This window comes from Pieris napi, chromosome 11 (genome assembly GCF_905475465.1).
Source record: "Pieris napi chromosome 11, ilPieNapi1.2, whole genome shotgun sequence".
NCBI classification, from domain to species: Eukaryota; Metazoa; Arthropoda; class Insecta; order Lepidoptera; family Pieridae; genus Pieris; species Pieris napi.
Genome location: NC_062244.1, coordinates 3,889,205 through 3,901,688, shown reverse-complemented (window position 1 = coordinate 3,901,688; position 12,484 = coordinate 3,889,205). Strand labels below are relative to the sequence as shown.

Here is a 12,484-nt window from a genome sequence, read left to right as displayed (position 1 = left end):
GGTTTCTTATTAATTTAAATGCATTTTATGCATTTGTTATTTATTTAAAAGATTAATGATTGATATTTCGAAATGCGACTAAGCAACTTTTATTTCGTAAACATAAAATAAGATTTGATATTTTGTTCTTAGAACGATAAGTTAATTTAACTATGAATCCATTTATAAACATCTGTGGTATATTACCATATAGAAAACACCAATATACGCTCTAATACAAATTGATATTAAAATTCAATACATTTCTCTATAACTAAAGTACATAAGGGTCGAGCAATAATACTTTAAAAAACCCATTTGTAAATTAATTTCTATTAAAACATCCATATTGTTACTACAGAATGTGTTTCTAAAAGTTTTACTGCTTATTGACCCATTTTTTAAGTCAAGTGGCTTAGACCTGCCTGTGGCGAGCCGTGTATTTTTACGCGAAAATAGTCATACTTGAATTAACAATATATAATAATTTTTATGTAGGCCTGAAGTAGACCTTTTTTCCTGACCTATATGCAATCTATGAAAATAATCTTTCTGCTATTTATTTTACTTCGATTCCCCTTTTTAAATGATTGATTCTTGGCATATATTTTAAATGGTTTTGCTTGTATTTTTTTCTGTGTTGTGTTTTGTTTGCACAAATCTTTATATTATTTCTGTGGTACATGCTTTAGAATACATATTTATAACTGTTTAAAATGCCATGATTCTTGTCAGTTCTTTTTGGGTCTATTAGCTAATATAATAAATAAAGAGACCAATATCTATCAGTATCACACTTCGTGAGGTTTCTCACATTTGTGCTGCCCAAATCGATTATGTCCAATGGCTTTTCTAATTACACTGATTTATTTTGGGAAATAGATATTATAAGTCAAATATTTTATCAATCTTACATTAATGAAAGAGTTACCTACTTTATGAATATAATATTGTTTGGTATCTATGGTGAACTACTTGCGATGTGTATGGAATCGTATATTTTTTATCGTTGTTATTTTTCATTCATTATAAATATATTTAAAGATTAAAACTAAACTTTCTCTAAATTACGGTGTTAGAAATGAAGCTAAATTAATAAAGATTTATAATTATTCAAACACTTTCAAAGGTACACACATAATGCCAAAGATAAAAGTAAAGAACGTGGTCGTGTTGGGTCATTCTAGAAGATCGCATAAGGGCAGAAAAAGTCAGAACGATTACAAATGTTGACGATGTTACAGAAAATAAAACGGCTAAAATGGCGAAGGTTGGGGCACGTGACAAGAGCAAGTCCACTACTGAATGGCAGCCCCGAGATGAGGAAAAAGAGGTAGATAGATCAGGCGATGGAGGGATCATCTGCAAATCACGGCGGGGCTGTGTGGACTAGAGTTGCACGGGATAGGAATCGGAGAGAGTTAGATCAGGCCTCCGTCTCCCAGGTCTCAGTAGACTAAATATTATGGTTTGTGTTACATTTCAAACTATTGAGAAAATGGTCACATAAAAAGGCTTTAAATAAAATTTAAATAATCACTGTTGTAGGCTTTAGTCACTTGACTTATACACATCATTATAGCAGTATAATTGTTTACAATACAAGTAATATATCTGCTATAAAGACATTTTGACATTATTTATATTTTATTTATTCTCTATAAGCGTTTGAACTTGAAGGACTAAGTCCCTAGCTAACGATAAAACTGCTGACGCGTCGTGGCGTTCGGCCATTTCTGAAAATAAATTCGTATTAACTCTTGTTTGTTGGTGATTATACTTTTCTTTGGGTCCAAAGGGAAGACAGAGGAGAGTAACTATAATTTCTATGACCTTTTTTAGTCATAACAAAGACCGGAAATTAAGTTAGATAGAAGTAGTTAAAATGTCAATAGATGATTTAGAAATGTCATTTAATTAAAAGCTGATATATTCTCGTAAATCTGATAATAAATTTCTTAATGAATTTATTTCAACCCAATTAATCTTTTAAATGCAACAACTTTTTATCGTTTTCATGCCTTAAAGGATGAATTTACTATGATAACTATTAAAAATAAAACCATTCAGACTTTCAGTCGAACAACCTACATATTCAGCTAATAGAAGATATAAGAGGGCTTGTTTTTACCATGAATTACACAAGGTCTATGACTTACCGTTGAAAAACTTGATGATATCTGTAAAATCCATAGAGTTAGCGAGTATTACATCTCGATAGGTTTCTAATAATGCCAGAGCTATGAAAAGAACCATGTGCTCTGACGCTACATAACGCGCTACCCATATTAACTCCCACGCTGAGAATACCTGAAAATCGAAAGCTTAAAATGAAACCCGATAATAAAATAAAATATAGTAGCCTTTTAACAGAACGAGGAATATAGCAATTTAATTAATTTTGAGAGTCGTTTATTAGGAGATAGGTGACACAACCAGTCGTTAAATTTATTATTTTAATTAAAAATTAAATAAATAAATATTTATTCTTATTCTCTTACATTAAATGTAACATAAGTTCTATTATTATTCGAATATTGTTTTTAAATTATGTCCAAAGCCGTAGCATCGTCTGTGGGCAACTTCATTCTGTAAATTTTGTGTCACGGTGCGCGCGCAGCGTAAAATTTAACTCTCATCAATTTTTCATAACGCGCCTAAATAAGTATAACTTCAAAAACGTATAAAAGTAAATAGAAAAGTTAAATATATTTTACTAAGATTATTCAAATTAACTTACATCCTGATACAGAAGTTCCCGCTTGAAGTCAAGTAAAAACCAGCGGTAGCAGAAGTAGAAGTGTGTGTAGTCTCCATGTGCGTGCATCAACTCATACAACTCACAATCCAGTATTTGGATCAGAGACCTGGAAGGAGCAGCTTGAATAATAGGCTATACAGATATATGGAGCAAAATGACTTGGAAATAATCATTATTTTATCAAAAAATCTATATTGATTTCTATACGTCAGTCACGTGACAAAATCTTGGAGATTAATTTCGATTAAGACTGCTTTTGATCGGAATTTAATTAATGTATATTGTTGTGTTGTGTTTAAGGATGACAATTAACGTATACGTTTCTATAACGTTTGTTTATGTATTTACAGGCGAATGGTGCGACGCCATCTTGCCTAGAGTCGTTTTGGCGGATTCTTGAAATTATGAATGTTTGATTTGAATTTTAAAAAACCTACTACTACTACACATAATTTAATATATTATTTTAGGTTTCATAAATACTAATAAACAATATGAAATGGTTTTTAAATCCTTACATATAGTCGATTGCAGTATTAAACAATTTCGTATGTATTAATTATGTATAGGTATATATATACTATATGATTTGATATAAACCCTTATATTATATAGATATTATAAACCTAAATGTTTCATAACACGTGTAGATGTTGAAGATAAGCTTAAGCTTCTTAAGCGACTTCAAAAAACATTTTAAAGAAAACTTTTTGTGTATTACTTAGATTACATTACGAGTATACACTAAGTTGTAGAATATGTAGTTACTTTTTAATACTTATTGTTTAACCGACTTCAAAATCCTGAAGCCTTATTATGCTTTAAACCTATAAATATTTTAGGGGCAAAAAAATATACCTCATATCAGCGAAATAGGCATCCATGGCCTGTCCAGAAGGGAAGTTGTCTTTGGCTTTGCACATGAGTCGGGCGAAGAGCGCGTGCGCAACTGCCTCGTCACGCATTATCACTAACAACGGGGCTGCTAAGTCACACATCCCCTGCATATAGCCCATGTCGAGATGTTCCCAGACGTATCTTAAATTATTAAATAGGAATAATAGGATTCTGTTTTTTTATAAATACATTTAATCAAAAATAAAATTAAAAAAATTGGCAACTCATTATGGAAATGATCCTTGGGGTGAAAATGTTTGATTGAGATTAGTCAAACGGAAATACGTACAAAAAGAAGTGTACTCGATGGGATTGTTTTTTGAAAATAGTATTAGAGATTTTTTCTTACTATATCTACGAACATTTTTGAGTAGTTACCGTCCTATACTTATTATTAGGCAGCAAACTTAGTTTTCTACAACACTATTCTTAGATAATATAAATTTAAATCTCAGGTGTTCCATTACATGTTTGGCAAAATAATATTATTAAATTAATTTAGTGATTAACAGTGTAAGGTAAAGGAGCTTTTTGTAAGGGTCTTAGCACCAATTGCCTATACATAAATCAGATCAATGAAACATATTAAAAAAGTGTAGTGACACTGGATTTATTTCAACAACTTACGTGCACATAATATTCCTCAATTTATCCAAGTTTTCATCCGTAAAGAAGGGATAGTTCCGGTCGCATCTCTGTACGTCCTTTTCTATCCGATGGAGATTTAATGCAAAACTCTCTATTAGTTCATTCTAGAACAAAGGAGACCAAATAAACCGATCTGTCATATTAATGAGGCTTTAATTAGACAACTTCAAAATTGTATATCATTCTTAAGATTTTGTTACTATATGTCGAAAGTCGCTGCACCGTATATTTGTCATTGTGATTATAACAATCACGTAGGGAAAAACATCGATTTAAAAATAATAAATCTAAATGAAAAAAAATTATGTCAAAGTGAGAGTGGAACATTCAGAATGCTCATTTTGGAGTCGATGAATGTTGGCTAAAATGCGTTCTTCTGAAACGAGGGACAAAAAACGCCAGATCTTTTCTGTAAACGCTCGAGTCGGAAGAAATGCGTTGTATTATGCATCCTCCCTATTATTGTACCTGTACCACAAAACTATTAGGCCGGAAGATAGTAACACAAAATAGTAGGTCATTTTTACCAGTATGGCGGTTCTTCGGGGGTCTTATTTCTTCAACATTTTTCTTTTTTTCATTTCGTATTAACACCCCTGAAGAACCGCCATACATATGTACTTTATATACAAATGACCCACTATTTTATGTCACTATCTCCCGGCCTATATTGCATAACCTTAAACCTATTTTTTGTTTTGCAACGACGATATATTTCTTCGACAGTCTTTCGTGCTAGCTAATTCTAATTTCTGTGGAATCGACTTCCAGAGGAGGTCTTCTCTGAGTCCTCATAGATATACACCTCCCTAAAAGGCCAGCAACGCAACCACTATCATGGGCTGTGGTAGCTGCTTTTTATAGCCGATCTACAGTTCGTTCGTATCATATAACAAATAATAGTAAAACTCTGACTTACCGAATAAACGCCTCCATTAGAACTGGCAGGTGATACACAGTTGGAGCGATTGTCAGGTCGAGATTCCGGATCTAGAGTGTCAAAGGAGGCACCAGCTGAATGAGACTCCTCACGAAGAACGCCCAAAGGACTACGGGCTGGGCTTGCTGGCGCTAACACAAGATCAAATTGTTTGAACTAAATAACAAAATGAATAATTCTTCTTAAAAGGTAGGATATATAAGAAATGTACCAATTAATTATCTGTAGTTCTAGTTTTTGAGTTTTAGCACAATTTTTATTTCAGATTTAGTTAGAAAATATTACTTACTGGTATTTTTTTAAAATTAGTAGTCACATTATAAAATACGTTGAATATGGATACATAATAATATTAGTTATCAGTACTTAGAAACCACAACCAAAAATTCCTACCTGTAGTTCCTCCTGAAGCAGGAGATCCACCGGTAACAGCCAAATCAACAGATGGATTTGTAACAATAACACTATGCGCATGATTCGGTGCCGGTTCTTCGATTGACTTATTATCATTTCCATTAAAATTAGCATTTCCACTGTCAACACTACATAATAAACCTCTTCCATCTCCCTTCTGCACGATTCCTTCTGCCAATCTTTTAATTTCTGCAATACTCTCTCTTCTCATATCCGGATTTTCCACAACACTTTTGATACAAACTTCATCATCGTCATCATCATCGAAAGTTATATCTTCACAAGTATCAGTCTCTCCGTTAATCTTGGCTCCGTTCTCATTCTTTTCTTCATCTAACTCTATATTATCTACTTCGTCTATGCTTGGAGCTCGAGAAAGCACAGGTTTGACCTCTAGTCTTTTCTGTTCGTTTTCGCTTGGTTCTGGTGATACAACTGGTGGATTATCTGATATTACACTGCAGTCGTCTTCAAAGACCTGTGTTCAGGTAGAAAACATAAATAAGTAGAACGATATTGAGGTTATTTGGATATAAAAATACATTTACATAAACTTAGGCGCTTACCACCTTTTGTTTATATTACTTATAAATTTAATTATCTGAGTATCGCTTACTCAAAACTAATTATAATGAAATAAGTTATATTAGATTCCAATTTAAAAATACCAGTTAATTTTTTCGTACAAACAAACGTTTCAGACGAAAAAGATTTAATTGCGATGTAATGCGTTATTTATACATACACAATATAAACGATGAATCTCCATTTAATATTAAAGATATTAGAAACATTATCAGCTGATTAGTACTAACTTCGCAAGGCTCAACTTCAGGTTTAGGTTTTCCAGATGACAGCCGTGCAATAGAAGCCGCCGTCGCCTCCCGATCCCTTTGCTTTACAATAGCTTCAACGCAGAGCCATTCAGACATCGTAGTCTCATACTGACGACGGTACGTACAGTCCTGCTCTTGTCGCTCTTGAAATGTTGTGTTAAATCTAGAAAGATTTTAGAAAATATATTGCTTGTACTAAATTCTATTTCTCTCTTTGCTTTTAAATGCCAAAGTAACTCTTCTGTAGTTTGGCTTACTACGTGGCGGTCGTGGTGGAAACAAAGATGTTTCATATTAGAAACATAAAGCCTCCAACTCGGACATAGAACAATCAATGTAATATTTCCGACATCGATTTAAAAAAAAGAGATCTGGTTCTGAAAGTATAAAGTCCTTGACTTGTATAGGAGTATTTTGAAATGCATTATTGAAAACATAAATAACTAAAATTTCTAGAATGTAGTATCGGAGAATACGTTTGTATTTATTACGATTATAATATTTTTTTATTACTTACTCATAATATCCAAGTAAAAACGGCCAGACTTCTTTCCTTATGTCGTGCTGTACTCCTCCGTAGTACACCAATCTATACACTTCGTCCTTATCAACGATGGCTCCTCGTTCATCCATCATAGATCGCCATATTGCATCTGTTAGACCTTCATTGGTATTTTCTGTAAAAAAAAATTATATGTACTATATTTTATTATAATCTTTGTTGTGCTTTAATCCTGGTAAACCGTGATCGAACATAGCGCATACACCTTTCTGCATTTCTATCATTGATTACCTTTCTTGATCTTTCTTAATAAGTATTATTAATTATACTGGTAGGTATATTTTTATCTTCAGGTTTTCAAGGACCTTGACTTATATTAATTTTAGTAAAGGATATCCTTTTTTATATTCTAGATAAACTTTTCGTTATTCTCATAATAACAACAATAGTAATGGTAAATACTCTAGTGAATCAAATATTTACCTCCGGGAACAATATTTGGATGCACAAGGCCACTAAGATGGGTCCGGACAGTGGAAAGGTGCCGGCAATACGCCAGCCACCCGTAAAACGCTCGAGAGATTATTTGTCGTCGCATTGTGGTGCATACAAGCTCTATGGAAGCAGCCTAAGAATCGCAGAGAGAAGAGACTTTATGGCATTTTCAATAATTATTTGTATGCTTTCGCGCAACAACGCTTTCCTCGCCAAAGATTTCGTTATATTATTTAATTAGATTAATACAATTAATAAATTACTTACTTAATTTACGCATATTGAAACCTCGACAGATCAGTGCTTTTTTAACAAAAACCTTACAATCAATATTGTATCTCAACGATTCGTAGCCTAGTGTATTTTTACAATCTTTTAACGTACTTACAATGTGTTTTTGAGTCAAATAAAGTATTTTTTTTTAATTTTAATTTAAAATGCTATTAGTGTGATAAATAAAGTAATAATGAGAGTAATCTGTGTAAAACAAGGATTAAAAAAGCTTCATGGACTAACTTGTAAATAATTAAAAATATTGATTTTATGGTGACACAAACGGTCACAGATAAGATAGAATTTGTTTTCGCTTGTCTTATTCTAATACTGTAGATTTATTTTTGTCATATATCCTGGTTTTGACCATAATACACGTGTATTAGTGCAATTTAAGAATGATAATTATATTAATTAACGTTCAATTTGAATGTTGAATTATTGAATATTGTCGATAAAGCTTATAGATTTCTTTAAATAATTCACCTGTTCAAGAGACACTTGTGTGATGGTTGTTTGAGTTAAATTGCCAATAATAGGTGGGCAGTCAACTGACATGGTGCTGGAATCTGATGATGTAGTGGATGTAGAGGCCAGGGTCCGACGAGGGGTGCGTGGAGGTGATTGAATTACACGCTCTAGTAGAGAGTGGCGCATTGCTAGAAAATTGTTCAATTGTTAATTGCCCTTAACAATAACAAAACATTTTAAAATCTAGTTCATACAAATTTCGACACTGCAAGGTTTCCGAAGAGACTACGTTGGTTCACTAACACACACACACCTAAGGAAAAATTATTTTCTATTATAAAATTTAGTTTCTATACCTTCCCGATCTGCTATAGCGTTGTTGACGATACGAAAGACATAATCGCCAGCAACTTCATCAACCTCCGATTCCTCATTTTCCCCACTTTCACATAGACTCGGCATTGGACGTCTTCTGCCTTTGTTTCTACCAAACACCTTAAAGTAACATGAAAAACATTTCAGTACTGACGTTTTGGTAATGAATATGTACTTTTATATTTCTATCGCAATAGGCCAATGTATACAGGGTCTCCCTTATCCACGTTAAACCGCAGTCGGGACGAACCCAGAAAATTGTGTGAACAAAAAATAATGTGTGTTATACCACTTTTATAATAGGTTATGTGGGCTTCAACGAACTTAGAATGCGCCGAGTTGTTACGTGGATAGGAAAAAAAATCGAAAGTGTTCCAGTGCCTAGACCTCAGTGCCTGATGGTTACCAAATGGTTACCATCTCCAGACTTGACGATTAATGATTGAATTATAACTCAATGTAGCTCGTGAAATATTCTTATTATGCTTTTGGCTTACCATTTAGAAATTATGCGTATGTCGTGACTTAAACTAAAGTTCAAAGGACGGAGGAGGTCTCATATAGGATCGAAAATCGATCGAAATTATAAAGAAAAAGTTGGATCAGGCTTAAACAACAGAGAATTATAAATAATACAACTTTATTATGAAAAATCTGAATTTTACCTTGCCTGTCCCACGTTGAGACCAAAGCGGTGGATCCAATTGGCCATGTGGAAGTAAACCCGTCTCCAAATTGCTTAAAAAGGAAAGCAGATGACCACCTGAAATAATATCACAATCTATAATAATTTTTTTAAAGTAGAACACATCCAGGAACAAAACATACGTTTCATACTAAGTTTGTCATAAAATGGGACCTACATATATTTAATAAAAATAATAGATGTCACATAACGTGGTGATGCCGGAAACATATGGCCGAGAGATTTTGCAAATCGAACACCTACAACGAAACTTCATTTATGAAATAAACCCAGAATCGTATCTCCGCTTCAATCTTTAAGATTTCATGATGACATTATTTTCAGCTTCATCGGCCCCCTACGGTTTTAATCCTTAAAGGTTGACCTGCACGATGGATCGTGTGTGCCCCGACTTGAGATCCTCAGGAAAAAAAGGCACTCACGCCCTTTTTTTTAATCCCATCTCTTTTTTTATTAACAGGGACCTCTACATCATAGGGGACAGTCGATCGCAATCAGGCAGATGTGTGACCGAGAAGCGAAGCAGTAGGGGAGTGTCGAAATCTCCCCTTTCCTAAAATGGGACTTATTAACTTAAAGGGTTGGTGACTCCCGTCGGGCCGGGCGACAGCTACTCCGGAAATATCCAAACAAAGGCAGTTTGTTAGAGCTTTATGCTTAAAGTATGGTCTTAGGCGCAAAATAAAGCGTCTTGGCTACTTTCAGATGGTAAGTCTTGAAAGGAGAAGATGGATGAGCGACCTGTGCACTTTACATAAAATAGGAAATGGCTCACTTGACAGCTATCTTTTGGATAAACTTGACATCAAGGTACTGACGCGTTCTGTGCGTAACCACAACTATTTATGATACCCACAAGTAACAACAATGTATCCCAGAATGATCCGATCGCTAGAATGTGCAAGTATGTATTATAATTCTGTGTGTTCTCATGTTGATATTTTTCACAATAGTATTTATGAATTTAAAAAGATTATTCACGGTATAAAATATTATATACTGTATGTAATTGTTAATATTAAGTAAACCAGCACTGAAGATTCCACTAAAATGCTATGTACAGATCTAATTGGACTTCAGGTTTACAATTGATGTTTAGTGTGTAATAGCTGTATGTATTTAAACAATCTGTTTTCTGTTTCTGTACCTAAAATTAAAAAAAAAATTAAAAAAAACCTTTGTAATATTTATGGGCGAGTCGGGCTTGTTGCCCGGCGCTACCTGCATTACCTCTCGTGCTATTTATGTTGGTGACATATTTGATAATCTTGCAGCAGAATTTTTCCAGCTGCTTTTCGATCAAGCAACATGTCGGATAGCCCATCCCGGGATACCCTATAGTCTAGTCTATATATTAGTATGTCTGTGGTGAAGTGGTTTGACGTAGAAACAAAGCACTCCAAGTAAAATTAAAACATAAAAGTTAATTACTATTACTCACCTTTTGGGAAGTGTATTGGGGGACGTTGGACACCGTCTTGCCCAACTAGAATTAGAGCGTCACTTGCTTGTGAACGATGTACGTGTACGTATACAACTTCCCACACACACACTTGTAATGACATTGCCCAGTAAATACTGAAAGATAAATTTATGCTTTTTACTATGTATTAGTGAGGTTGGAAGATTTATAAGAAAGATATATTACATAGAAATGATATATTACATATACTAATCCGCATAAGGCGGATAAGTATATGTAATATATCATTTTCTTTTCTATTTTGGAAGTATAATATTATTAAAACTTTTTTGTAATTTTATGTTCAGCATGATTGCCATATATTTTAGAACACATGTATTGTAACTTATATTATTATAGCAAATATATGATGTGGTGTACATTAATAAGCAAATAATAATAATTATCCAGTGCCAACCCTAAATGAGTCTCAAATTGCGTTTCTTTGATCATATTTACAATACACCTGATCACCAAGTTCAGCCTTCTGTCTGACACATATCGTCGATATTTGAATTTGAAACATGATTCCTCACGAGGTTTTCTTTCACCATACGATCGAGTGCTTGCATGCATGCATGCTCACAAAGACAGAGTTCACCAGAGATAGTGAACAGCCGAGGATGAAACCTACGACTTCAGGGATGAGAGTCTTATGATGAAAACACTAGACCAACAACGATTTATTAAAAATTATAACAGCTAGTTATAACACTAATATATATATATTCTATTTTACTAAAAAAGTTCTTAGTTATGGGGAGATAGTAAGCAAAAATTAAAAAATAAAATCATACCAATCAAAGCAAAGCGGTCCAGAACATAGACGCCTGTAAACAGTACAGGGGGCAGCACTGCACAGAATACACTTGTTTTGACACGCCGACACATGCACTAGGTGACAACGAATGCTACACACACAACTACAAGCTACAGAAAAATGGTCCTTCGAGCCGGGTATATAAAAAGAATACGAACTGTGTACTACATAGAACATAAATAAAGGCGTACATTTAAGTAAATTAAATTATAAAATATTTTTATGTATCAATATCGCTTGATATACGAGGCAGCATAAGGTGTGAATGAATACAGTTTAGACAAAATATCTTTGCATATTAGATGTTAAAAACTAACTACTACACTATAAAATATTATTTACTGAACCGAATACCTTTTATCAATCCCTTCGCTTTCAGCATAACCATTCATGAGTTGATTGGGCGTCCATTTAATCATTAAACCAGCAGCTGATTGATGCAGGCTTAAATATCCCGGCATAGCCTCCTCTACGTCTTTCTAAAACACCGACATCAAATAGCACATTTGAAACTGGAATACTGCCAAACACTTGCTGTATGTTTTAAAACTTTTAACATGAATGGGTTTTCTTAAAAGCTTTTCTTAGTGTAGACATTCTAAGGCTTTCAATTTAAGTTTAAACAAAGAATGTTTATTAGCCTATGTCTAATGTATGCTTGTATCTACCAAAGTATTCAACACGTCTGTGGGTGCCAGTACTACGATGTATTACAAAATGTTACGCCATGGCTATCAAACTATTTAATCACCTTCCCAGAAGTTACAGATCACTGCCGTGTAATGCTTTCAAGGGGAATGTAATTAGATTTTAAAGGTGCCTTTATCATAAGAGTTTATAGATACATAAGGTTTGACGACAATTAACTAAGAGTATATCTTAACTGTTCTGTATTATTATGAATA

The 12,484-nt window shown here is 33.6% G+C and overlaps 1 protein-coding gene across 2 annotated transcripts in view; it reads right to left on the bottom strand.

Annotated features, from left to right (window-relative positions):
• Positions 1-301: 301 nt before the first annotated feature.
• The window catches only part of LOC125053931 (small G protein signaling modulator 2-like), a 48,127-nt gene continuing 35,944 nt past the window's right edge, over positions 302-12,484 (bottom strand). The window contains exons 8-23 of one of the 2 annotated variants that reach the window (XM_047655558.1): positions 11,934-12,058; positions 11,557-11,670; positions 10,739-10,875; positions 9,257-9,354; positions 8,573-8,711; positions 8,232-8,404; positions 7,461-7,605; positions 6,993-7,152; positions 6,455-6,638; positions 5,619-6,117; positions 5,205-5,356; positions 4,265-4,389; positions 3,599-3,778; positions 2,720-2,846; positions 2,139-2,289; positions 302-1,715 (exon numbers count right to left, since the gene is read on the bottom strand). In XM_047655558.1, coding sequence (XP_047511514.1) covers positions 1,627-1,715; positions 2,139-2,289; positions 2,720-2,846; positions 3,599-3,778; positions 4,265-4,389; positions 5,205-5,356; positions 5,619-6,117; positions 6,455-6,638; positions 6,993-7,152; positions 7,461-7,605; positions 8,232-8,404; positions 8,573-8,711; positions 9,257-9,354; positions 10,739-10,875; positions 11,557-11,670; positions 11,934-12,058 — 2,598 coding nt within the window. In that variant the 3' untranslated portion in view covers positions 302-1,626. The remainder of the gene's footprint in view (positions 1,716-2,138; positions 2,290-2,719; positions 2,847-3,598; positions 3,779-4,264; positions 4,390-5,204; positions 5,357-5,618; positions 6,118-6,454; positions 6,639-6,992; positions 7,153-7,460; positions 7,606-8,231; positions 8,405-8,572; positions 8,712-9,256; positions 9,355-10,738; positions 10,876-11,556; positions 11,671-11,933; positions 12,059-12,484) is intronic. The other variant, XM_047655559.1, reaches the window with a different exon arrangement.